Genomic DNA, 13,012 nt, shown 5'->3' with positions numbered 1-13,012 from the left:
AAAAGGAACCTTGACAGGTGCAAGTCACCCTTTTTTCTAACTAAATGTTTTCATTTCACCGTCCTCCTCTTTCCAGTTGGCTACACCATGAATGATCTGATCTTCGAGTGGCTTTCTGATAGCCCTGTGCAGGTCGCGGATGATTTGACTCTTCCCCAGTTTGTACTAAAGGACGAAATGGATCTTGGCTACTGTACCAAACACTACAACACAGGTAAACCTTGCGTTGTAATGTTAACATAAAACAACTGATATCTATCCGAACAATCTGTAACTCCAGCTAGAAAAAATACAGTAGCTGCTATTAGTCACGATGATGACAATCTGTTCACCAAACACTTTTACAAATGATCTCAAAATGCACCTATTTATTAAGGCCTTGCTTTATTTGATATTTACTTATTTTAATTTCTTGCATGGCTGCATATAGAGAGGGTCAATTTGTCAAGATGCTTGGTTTAGATTATTTTTAAAGTCTTATGAATCTCATTTTAACAGGTAAATTCACCTGTATTGAGGTGAAGTTTCACTTAGAGAGACAAATGGGCTACTATCTCATTCAGATGTACATCCCCAGCCTGCTGATTGTCATCCTATCTTGGGTGTCCTTCTGGATCAACATGGATGCCGCCCCTGCTCGGGTAGGCTTGGGTATTACCACTGTGCTGACCATGACCACCCAGAGCTCAGGCTCACGAGCCTCTCTACCCAAGGTAACATAACCAAAACCACTCTGTTCCTCTGAACAGAGAAACATTTTAGAAAGCTAACCGCAACTTACTTGCCCAATCCCAAACTATGGAATAACTATTGAATTCATAAGACATAACAGTTCTGGATGCAAATTAGAAGATTACTTAAGAACCACAACATTACTACGCAACACCTCCTATGCTATTTTTATAACTTTTCTCTTGAGGACAATCATCTCACATCAAAAAAACCCTATCAATTCTGACACGTGTCAGAGTCTCTCCATTTCTGTTATTGTCCTCTAGGCCCCTCACACCTTTCTAGCAATGACGACTATATACTGTAAGTTTTCTGTGGGAAAATATCAGTAGAAAGCTATTTTAAAGGTCACCCCTGAAGTCAACACCACTTTACTATTCCCAGTAACGTCCCATCAATAAGCTATTGATGATGCTTTGACCTTCTGCATCACAGGTGTCGTACGTGAAGGCTATTGACATTTGGATGGCCGTTTGTCTGCTGTTCGTCTTCGCGGCACTGTTGGAGTACGCAGCGGTCAACTTTGTCTCAAGGCAACATAAGGAGTTCATAAGGCTCCGTAAAAAACAACGAAGACAGAGAATAGTAAGTGCAATGAACACACACACATATATACTGTATATTTATACACCAACAAATACAGACTCCTGTCACATAGAATTACAATCTCCTCACATTGAAGGGCTGAACCACACATCCAAGCACTGACAACACCAACACACTGCAGCTGGCTGTCAAATCTCATGTGGGGGAAATCTGATCGGCTTGTTTCCATAGTGAGCAGTTCCCTGTGCTGAACCTAATGTTTCTGTTTTGTAAAGCTTTGCCACAGCCAATTTCCAAAGGCCAACAACCTTCTTCCTGATCCTAGATCACAGAAACTGACTATAATACTAAAGAGTCTTGACAGCGCATAGTTGGGAAAATTCCCCAATGGCTTAATGGGGTAAAATCCCAATGAGCACCTAACATGATGACAGATTTTTGTGTAATCTCTTTAACACTCGGAAATTGACTTTAGATAAAAAACACTCTTCAATAAAGATCAAGGCCTAACTATCAATCAACCCTAAGTAACTCCATGGCCTGACCTTTTCATTGCACAAGACAAAAAATGGCAGATAAACTGGATGTCATTCATTTTCTATGCAGAGTCACAAAAGGGCTACGTGGGTTTGTGATCATCTGTGGATGCTACATTTTCGGATCCAAGCTTTGGATGCTTTAAAAATATTGAAATTAACTCTTTCACCGCAAGCGTTTTTAAAAAAAGTTGCCAGCCAGCGATGTTTAATGCCTTCCAGAAAATGTTCTTCTTTAAATATATAAACATACATATATATCAAATAAAAAAACAGAACCTCTGTTTTCAAAAAAAAAAAAAACGTTTCATCCTACCTTCCGTGGTTCTTTTGTAATCAGCTTTTGAAAATGGGTAGGTTTGTGCAAAAACACCATATTTTGAGCAAAAAGCAGAGATAATTCCATTTTTGTGACGGAATTTTCATAGAGATCCCATTCAGAGCGATCTTTAAAACACACACGGACATGCAGCCGCTTGCCATAGGGCAATACTTCCGGGTTTAAAAAGTTGCGGAAGATAATAGCGGTATTGCGGAAAGACGGAAAATCTCGTCATTGGCAAGGAATCGTTTTCTCTTGATTGACGAGATATCTCGTCAATGGCGGTGAAAGAGTTAAGCAAGTAAACTGCATGTGACACTGACGACTGGAAGTGATGTATTTCAGTGTATTCCAATCAAAACACTGTTTGCACAACCTGATCTCACGAAAATCTGTGTTATAGTCACAGAAAATGTTACAACTTTATCCATGTCACGGAATTCAGTTTTTTTCCTTGCTGGGAAAACGGATGTCTTTTCCGTCACTCCCACGGATTTCTCATGTCATTTTATGTATTTTTTCTCATTGTTTTTACCTATTTTCTTACCATTGTCACTTGGGGTTGGGGTTAGAATAGTTTTAACTCTTTCCCCGCCAGCATATTATAAAAAGTTGCCAGCCAGCATCAGCATTTTCGCATGATTTTCACAAAAATTTGATGCCTTCCAGAAAATGTGTTTTTTTAGATATATAAACAAACAATATATCAAATGAAAGAACAGACCCTCTGCTTTCAAACAAAAAACCTGTTTCATTCTTCCGCAAGTTGCAGAAGTGCGCCACCTGGTGGATAATAGCGGTATTGCAGAAAGCCAGAAATTCTTGTCATTGCAAGGAAGCGTTTTCTCTTAATTGACGAGTTATCTCGTCAATGGCGAGGAAAGAGAAGCAGAAGAAAAACATGTAGAAACCAATTCATAAAAGTACATCCTAACAAAAATACATCCTAACATAAAAGTACATCCAAACCCCAAATCTAACCCGAACCCCAAGCGATGTCCATGAGATCATGTTGGTGTGCAAGGTGAAAATTATTAATCTTTTTTGTTTATCAAATTATTCTCATCATTTTGTCATTGGGACCCTTAATGTATGTCTTAAATGGCTTGTTACAATGTCAGCGCCACAGCTTAGGTCTGTAGAATAACTGCTGTCAAAGCTCACAAACCCTGAAAATTTATGAGAGTGTTCATTTGATCTGAATCAATACTGAGAAAAAAATTAGAATAACTCTTATTAATAATGACCATGTTCTCCTCCCCCTGCCTCAAAGATCATGGCAGCCATTACTCTTCGTCCCATTCTCTCCCGCCAGGAAAGTCTGTTCTGAATGATCAATCTGGTGGTATCGATGCATGGGTCACTGGCTAAGAGAGCTGTTAAGCTGATGGACCAACTGCTGGCCAGGATTAATCAATACGACAAATCCTTAGTTTCATCCTGCACTAAAAACACTGGTGACAAATTAGACTACATGTTCCTGCACCAGTAAACACAAACAGATCTATGCTGAGAGTGTCTGGTTATGCAATATGTGTCTGACTTAAACATCAGCCTAGTGTTTCTTAATTCCAGTCCTCACACCCTCCCAGAATGTTTGAGATTTCTACCTTTATAAAACACCTTATTCAACTCATCAGCTTCTTATTGTGTTCATTACAGAGACACCGACAACATAACGCTTGTTTGATCTCAGCAGCGCTGCGCAGGCCAACCGGTGTGTGACATCATAGTACAGCGAGAGCGATTCAAGACTCCATATGCTTTCAAATTGCTCCCGTGGTACTGGGATGTCACACATTGATTGTTCTCTGATCAAACAAGCTTTTTATAAACTGAATCAGGCATTTTTATAGGGAGACATCTGTAACATTCTGGGAGGGGATGCAAGGACTGGAATTGAGAAACGCTGGCCTTAACATTATCCTCTCGTCTAAGGACTTCATCAAGTTTTGCTGAAAAAACTTTAAGATAGTTTTCACTTTTAGCTTTAGTGTGCACTTTATTGCAGTGTGCCAAAGCAGTTGCCTAGCAACTTGGATGGTGCATTACAGCACAGGCTAGGTACTTGCTGTTGCCTTTAATTTAGTTATTTTAAAGGAATATTGACAATGATGAAAATGCCCAAAATACACCCTCATCAGTAATCACACTCATGTCATTTCAAACCCATATGCGGGTATGTGTAATGTGGCAAAGCTCATTGCAAATTATCAGAAAAAACAACTATTGTGTTCTTTAAACAAGCTATCATACAATGGACAAGTAATACAATGTTTTTTTTTTATTTTGAAGCATTAAGCTATTTGGTCACTATAAACTTATGTTATATGGTGTTCCTGTAGCTCAACTGATAGAGCCATGGAGTGTAAAAGTTTGTATAAAATGAAGCCAAAATATCTCAAAAACGAGCACTGACATCTTGCACCAATGACGTCATTTGGAGCCAGAGTCTGTGCAGTAGTGAAGGTGGGGTGGAGCGATGGTATCAAGGCCCCACAGATTTTCCAGTTTAACTTAATCAAAACTTATATATAAATCAAGTTGTTACACCTCTTTTTAATATAATTTAATTACCAAGTAATTAGAAAACCAAACTTATTAGAAAAATGAACACTTGATAAGAAATAACTAAGATAATTGAAAGATTTAAGGTGTTGTAATTTGGTTTTTTAAGTCTGGCTCACATCCCATTTGTTTACATGGAGGGGGCAGTGTTTATAACTTATACTGCAGCCAGCCACCAGGGGTCAATCGAAATGTTTTGGCTTCACTTTTCAGAATGTGTGTGGCACCCCTGGGTAAAGCGATGTGTTAGCAGTGCAAAATTAATGCAGTGGACATGGGTTTAGGACAAGCTACAAGTTGCATTAAGAGAAAGCATCTGCCAAGTGAATAAATGTAAATATGGAAAATCTCTGTGTGCAGAAGTCTATTTGTGTTCCACAGTAAAACATAGCAGGTTTGAAACCACAGAGTTTAAAGTTATTGATGATTGAATTTACATTTTGGTGTGAATAATATCTTTAAAGGCAGGGTGCATGATCTCTGAAAGCCAATGTTGACATTTAAAATCACCTAAACAAACTCGCCCCTACCTCAATAGAATCTGGAACTTCTATTGATAGACCCGCCCCACACATACGCAACCCAGGCAACGATGTTGGTTAGTAGACACGCCCCTTCCTGCTGATTGGCTACAAGTGTGTTTTGGTTCTCGGCACGACTCCCTTTTCCAAAGCGTTTCTCAAAAATCGTGCACCCCGCCTTTAAGCATTTACACAATTATCAATTGTAATGATAATGAGTCTGCTGAGCCTGCTTCTGAATTTGATGCACCATTTGACACATAAAAGTGCACAGAACTGTGATATATAAAAAGAATGTGCTCTCTAGACAGACGGGTGAATAGATATAGATGGATGTACTCTATTGATCTCCAAAGGTTCATTTACCAAATATTACATAACAGCAGGGACTTTGAATGTACACACTATTTTTACAGAAATGCACTTTGTTCTTTGGTATTATTCCTCATGGAGGATTGAGTAAGTATTGACTCACCATGGACGGTGCATGTACTCCCTGGCAACAGCACCAGATTTAGCCAATGAGCCTTCAACACAGTCACAAATGTTGATGGCCAAAAAAGATACCAAACATTTAAATTTGAGTTCTCTTGAAACATTGCAGGGTGTAAAGAGCACCAAAGCAAAAATAACTTTTGACTATTGTAAAGCCCTGGCCTGAATCTATTTTAGGAATCTATATTTATATTTATTTAATTTCCTTTAATTTATTTGTTGATTACTGATGTTGTTCATTTATTTTAATACCCGTGTATAGTTAGATTTTTTTTGTGAATGCTTTATTTTTTTCAAAATTTATTCTTGTTGATATAATTTTTTATTTGTAGTTTTGCATTTGTTTTAATAAAACAAAAATATGCAAGAGTTTTTACTGTTCTAACAGTAAAACAGTAAACAGCTTTTATGACCACAGATGCTATCTTAGCTACTAATGATAATTATTATACAACATTAAGATGAATAAAAAAATGTACGCAGTTCTGTTAATGACAGATAAAAAAACAGTGTGTAATTACTGCAATTTCTAGCTGAAATAGCGGTAATGCAGATACAGTGTAGCAGAGTGTGGAAGCTGGCATGCTTTCTAGTAGTTAAAAAGATACTTTCATACGTTTACATGTCATTATGGTAGTAAATGTTAAGTATAAGTTACATTTATATAAAGTAAACAAGCATTAACAAAATTAGCTGTGGCTGTTTCGGCCGTTTCGGTGGCTAACGTCCGGAATATCACAGCACTCTGATCTGTAGAAATAGTGGAGCATCCTGAGATTTTACCCGAAATGTGTCATGCACCTCCGTGCACTGAGCCCATTCAACCAGCACTGCAACACCTGCGCTGGGGTAAAACTACCATCTGTGTCCCTGTCTTATTTACCCATGGGCAAACACTGAACCCCATAAGCCCAGCACCCACTCAGTATACTTGCTCTTCACATACTTCCATTATATTACTCAGATTTTCACAGTCTTTCTCAGTCACAGTGTTATGTCTGAATGTATATGTATCAGTCTTAATCAAATTTATACTTCTTTCATTTGTGAATAAAAGTAATAAACACTTTCACTTAGCAAAAATCTTACATGTGCATTATAGAGATTTGGAGTTCTTAAGATTTCTATTGGTTAGAGATCAGATTAAGAACGATTATCAAAACATTCACAGAGTTTTAAATTAATAAATAATGTTTTGGCATCAGTTTTTTCATAAATTGGGTGATCTAGTGGACAGTCGCAGTATTGTAGATTAACATAAAAATTTATCAGGAACATTTTTAATCAAAATTTTTTCTCTTAATTGCCGAGATAACTTGTCAATGGCAGGGAAAGAGTTAATAGAAATCAAAACAACCCATAGCACTATTTCTCACCCTTAATGATCACCCCGAATGTTTACCGTTTATCCCGGGTGCCAGAAAACCCCGAATGTGTTTCTGTAAACAGTAATTTCATCTATTACGTTATTTTAAGTTACATTACACGTCACACGCCCAAACCAGAGAGCTGTTTTGCCCAAACCAAAACAGCTCTTTATCAGGCCTCTTAGGGACACTTTACAAATCATATCAGATTAGTCCTTTCTGTTTTCACATTCTCTTGCACATGCAGTGTTTCAACATTGTTAAAAAATAATAAAATAATAAACTAAAAACTCATACTTCAGGTTCTTCAGGTGTAAATTAATGAGTGCATTTATTCAATAACATGATGCACCACAATAAGCATCTCTTTTATCATAAACCCAACAAAGCATCTGTAGCAGGCACTTATTTTGACGTGACACGCGAAGCACATAGGTTCACATGAAGCATGGAACACATATTTTGCCATTACGATCCACACACACTACGATGTATTGATGACTTTCACATCCCTGCGTCCTCGGAAAAGAAGTCACGAGCCGCCAATGTTAGAAACACTGGCATAAGAATACTGTGACGATTCACCAAGAGGGTAGATTTGGTTTGAATACTGTTGGGGTTGAACTGTACATGTTTTTATTCTAATCCCTGTTTAAATATTGGGGGTTGTTATTGCTTATTTTGATTATTGGAGGGTTTCCTCCCAACCCCATCATATCCAGAAACTATGCCCCTGCAATGAAAATATGTTGGTCAAAGTGCCCCCCAGTGTCCCCTCAATATAAGCCCCACACAAATGAACAACCTGCAGCACAGTTCCTAATGCACACTAGTCTCCACAGAGTCTAGACCGTGCCTGGGTAAGATTAATTAGGTAAGGACTGAGTCTGACCCAGACTGTTTAGATGCAGAGGTGCAGGTGGCATATATATACTTACTTTAAATGGGCACCTTGCATCTTTCACCAAACACATCCATTATTCCCTGTCACGCGATTTATTGTTTAAGGGTGCAAGAACTTCGGTATTTAATGAAGAGTTAAACGGGAACTTAATCTTCTTATCCTCTTGAGGAAATGGGTAATTTGTCATAGATCGACTGATAAACTGATCCAAATGACTAATTTAGATGGAATTAGAGGCATAGAACTAGGCCAAAGTAGACTAAGACTTTTCTAAAACTGGGAGCCATGAGATTGTGCCAGGGGGGGCCAGTTTTATGACATTTTATAAAATAAATTAATTTAAATGTTAAATTGTTAATACAATAGTATCCTATGATCCCTGAAATCTACTTTTTGTAAACATTGATATTGGCATTCTCCCTTACTTTTGTTAAAGGAGGAGGAGTTTGTCCGGGAAAGCCGTGGCTTTTATTTCCGTGGGTACGGACTGGGCCATTGCTTACAAGCCAAAGATGGAACGGCTGTGGAGGGGTCCAGCGTATTCACCCCACCACCCCCCGTACAAGTGCTATACGATGGAGAAGCGGTCCGGAAGCGTTTCGTGGACCGAGCCAAGCGAATCGATACCATATCTAGAGCCGTGTTCCCTCTCAGCTTCCTCATATTTAACGTCTTCTACTGGATCACTTACAAAGTACTGCGACACGAGGATATTCATACCGGCCTGTAATGGGTCCATCTTTCCAGCTTACACCAGTTATTCTTCTTTACTGCTTCTTTTCCTGTATCTCCTTTATCTTTTAACCAAAAGCGGCTGTCATATTCACACTAGAAGTGTATTTCCGAGGTATTTTCGCTCCAAAATGCCATTGATGCTAAAACCATGTGCTCAGGTGTGACTTCTGGATTTCAAAAAGTACAAAAGTGCCCACTCAGAGTGACAAAGGGGGCTCCTAAATGCAAATGCTGCTGTCGGTGGCCTGGCTCTCTTCTCTGATAACTTCATTCAAGTGGATTGCACTAATTGCCAGAGCTATTTTCTTCACTTCATCAGCTCCATTTGAGTTATCGGCTGAAAGATTTGTGTTGTTGTTTGGGATAGAAAACACTGACTTGAATTTTACCATGAATGTTTTTAAAAACCTGAGAACAAATGTGTTTTTTACACCTTAAAATGCAAAACTAATGGGCTGTGAGGGGGGTTTGGGATTTACTATTCATGGGCACAGTTACAGGGAATAGTATACTGTTTTACTAATATAATGAGATTATAAATATATATATGACTGTATAAAGTGTACATAATATGCAGAAATGTTTGAAGACTGCAAACAGCACAAATGTGTATTTCTTTTTTGTCTTATGAATTTGAATAAACGGATATTCTACCAGGAAATCTGAGTTGTTTTGTACTGTGGTGCATTTTGTCCCACAGTTCACCGCAGGGAGATTAAACGTTAGTCAAAAGCACAAGTAATGTTTTAGTTTTAATTGCGAACATTTATCATAATTATTCTATTTACGTATTGATTTATATTGTTCAGAGTTTTACTTTTCTATTAATGTTAATCTTCAAGTTAGAAAGATAGAAAATATCCTAATCATTCCATCATGTATTAAAATTGCTCAAACTCATGCCCAGAAGAAACAGTTGAATGATAATGCTCTGTCACTCTGGCAAGCTTTCATTGTCAACAAACCAAGATATCTATGACACATCACAGCCATCTTCTGTTAGTGCTAGACCCAAATGTGTCCCTCAATCAAACGTAAAAGGCATAATTTATTTTCCTGTCTGAATACCAAATACCCAGGGTGAAGGAGAAAAGTGCGGGTGCCTCGGAAGGACGTATGAAGGTTTTAATGGGAATCAAAGGGTGTTTTTATCAGCTAATGAGTTTGAAAAGAACTCTGCGTTCTTTGCTAATGACAATGAATTAAGGCCGTCAACCTCAGTGCACAGCTCTTTGTCTGAAGAGTAACTAATCTAGTTTTCTGTATGCTAGTCTTGCAATAGTGGGTGTCTGCTGTGAGGGAAACAAAATAACGTTAGTTCATCCAAAAATCAGAATTTACATGTTGTTCTAATCCTGGATAAGCCTCTTTATTCTGTTAAACACAAACAAAAATATGTTGATAAATGATGGTAAGCGCACAGTTGATGGTACCCATCAGAGGAGGACACTACTTGAGTATTTGAACCTGATAAGGATCACTGTGCCGTACACGGCACACCCCTCCCTTGCATAACTGAGGCTGCATAAACGTCATTGTAACTTTGAAGCATTAAATCTTGGGAATATGGTCATGCGGCACGTCGTTTGAAAGCTCAGGATTCGATTAAGCGCACACACAAAGCATAATATGATTTCTAGCAGTCATAAAACTGTAATCTAGTTGTTAGTTACCTGAACCGGGCGGCGCCGATTTAGGATATTTACTTACCTTCAAAATCTTCCCTATAACGTTATCTGCTTCGGTGAAATTGTCCAAAACAAATTCTTCATAAATCCAAGGAAATGTAATATCCAATCCTTTTAATCCAAAACAATTTGTTCGCCTCACAATCTTGACGTTTCTGGCCGAATTACGATATAAATACTGTCAACAATTAGTTCATTCACGATTTATAATGATTCGGGTGTCACGCTGTGCAACGTCTGAGGAACAAATACGCCCCCTTGCGGAATTTCACCCGTTTCATAAGAGGCTACGTAAATTTTGTCTTGGGAAATTTTTTTACTTTACTAAAATAATGTTTACTACATTCTAAAGCATAGAATCACTGTGTATTCATTTTATATTGCATATTAAAATTGATTTAATACATAATGACATAAAATGGTGTACTTTTACTTTTCTTGAGTAAAAGTACAAGTACTTTTTACTTAAGTAAAAGTAAAAAAAAAACTAGACGTTTAATGTGCTTAACTATTAGATATAAACCAAAAAGTTGAAATTATGAAATGTAGTGGAGAAAAATTGATGATAATATGCTTTGGAATGTTTTCCAAAGAAAAACACTGATAAAATACGAATACTTAAAAATGTACTTTTATGTAGAAAGTAAAAATACTTAAGTAGTGTCCGCCTCTGGTACCTATTAGGGCCAAGCTAAAATAAATAAATAAAAAAAATACTATGAAAGTCAATGGGAATAGTCACAGTTACGTCACTGCAAGCCGCGCGCGATGTGGTGGCAGAAAAACTGTGGAAATGAATTACACGTGAAACGAGCAAGATTAAATGGAGCGAATGGAGTGATGAAATCATCTGAAAGTCTATTAATAGCCTAATTAGAATAGAAAATAATTAAAGAAGATGTCCGGTCTTCTGTCTGTTCCTTCTATGTGTTTCTTATTGTGTTTTCATCACGTTACATTTATAATTTATTTAAAAAAAGATTAAAGATTTGAATGGGTTATACTGAAAAAGCAATAATATTACCATTTATTAAATATTTCTTGTTTTTCGTTTTCTATTATTTCTTTTTATATCTTAGCCTATGTCTTCTTCCTGTTTGTTCTAAAATTATTATGTTTACATACTTAATAAATATATAAATATAGCACACACACACACACACACACACACACACACACACACACACACACACACACACACACACACACACACACACACACACACACACACACGCACACACACACACACACACACACACACACACACGATGTAAAGTGTTATTATTATATAAACATGCCTATGCATTTCAATTTGTATGTAAACATAATAGTTTTTGAATAGTTTTAGAACAAACACCTAGGCTATAAATATAAGGAAGAAATAATAAAATCAGGAAAAAGATGGATCCATAACAATCACAGTTGAATGCTAAAACACTAAAAAACACTTCACACTTTCTGCCACCAGTTTGGCTCCGCCCACAAAAACGTCATCTCTGTTTGCAAACACGCAAATGGTCTATTCTCAACTGCATGCATTTATCAAAAGTTTTTTGTGTTTAACATAATAATGAAACTCATACAGGTTTAGAGCAACGTGAGAGTGAGGAAATTATGACAGAATTGTAACTATCCCTTACAATATATACAGAAATCAAATCTTCATAACCTGTCATTCTGTATCAAGTGTACAACTCTGTGAAGATGTTATTAGAATCCCATTAAGCAAATAAGTCCTTGTCAGCCCTAATCTGTTTCTGTCAGGATTTCAGCCACTGTCTATTTCAAACAAGTGAGTCTGATGATGGAAATATTTTTTTCTTTACTCAACATCCCACTGAAATGGCAGCTGGCTTTGGACAGTTTAAGGTTTTTCAATTTGAGCAAATGCGGTGGCTTGACATATTCGCTTAAGCCCAGCTCACATGCTGACAGTTTAAGTAGATTTTTTTTCAAAAGGAAATCGGAGGGCAATAGGCAAATGTCAAAAAGATTGGCTATTGTATTTCACAATGAATGCATTTTCAATGAGCTTTTTGAGCAGTGGGATACTGAATTTACTGTCTCTGAGCAGGTTTTTTGCAAAAAGGAAGAAAAGGATAAAGAAATCCCCAGGAAACCTTCAATTTTATTGATTATTCAGGGTGGCCTCGATTGAACAGCCTATCTCTCTGTTTTTTCAGCTCTATCTTTTTTATCTCCATTTCTGCTCTCTATTACACACATATTCTGAGTGTCACAGGACACCTGCAGATCGGATTTACACCCATTTGTAAAAGTTTTTATGTTGTGAGGATGTGTAGCAGCGTTATGATGTTAGCTTATGAATCCTTGTTGCTTATTGGAGGGAAACACCATGGAGCAATCTCACAGGCATCTGTGTAATTTCCTCTCTGATTGAAATCCATTAGAGTTTCTGTATCTGTGATACAGGCGGCACTGGGTATGGCACATCGAAAGGGAGGAGGCATGTCACTTTATATGCTATAAATCACAGTCCCATTTTGTGTTTGTCAGTCATGGGCTGCAGATTTAGAAAATCTTCTTAGATACTACAAAGGCATAGTTTGCGCCCTATAAATCAAACCAAAGAATGTC

General features: G+C 37.4%; 1 protein-coding gene across 3 annotated transcripts in view; it reads left to right on the top strand.

Annotated features, from left to right (window-relative positions):
- glra4a (glycine receptor, alpha 4a) overlaps positions 1-9,374 on the top strand; it is a 52,383-nt gene extending 43,009 nt beyond the window's left edge. For all 3 annotated transcript variants that reach the window (XM_065273071.2, XM_065273072.2, XM_073812182.1), the window contains exons 6-9: positions 77-214; positions 499-713; positions 1,168-1,317; positions 8,428-9,374. In XM_065273071.2, coding sequence (XP_065129143.1) covers positions 77-214; positions 499-713; positions 1,168-1,317; positions 8,428-8,721 — 797 coding nt within the window. In that variant the 3' untranslated portion in view covers positions 8,722-9,374. The remainder of the gene's footprint in view (positions 1-76; positions 215-498; positions 714-1,167; positions 1,318-8,427) is intronic.
- Positions 9,375-13,012: the final 3,638 nt, after the last annotated feature.

This window comes from Paramisgurnus dabryanus, chromosome 16, assembly GCF_030506205.2.
Source record: "Paramisgurnus dabryanus chromosome 16, PD_genome_1.1, whole genome shotgun sequence".
NCBI classification, from domain to species: domain Eukaryota; kingdom Metazoa; phylum Chordata; class Actinopteri; order Cypriniformes; family Cobitidae; genus Paramisgurnus; species Paramisgurnus dabryanus.
This window is presented reverse-complemented; position numbering and strand designations above follow the sequence as displayed.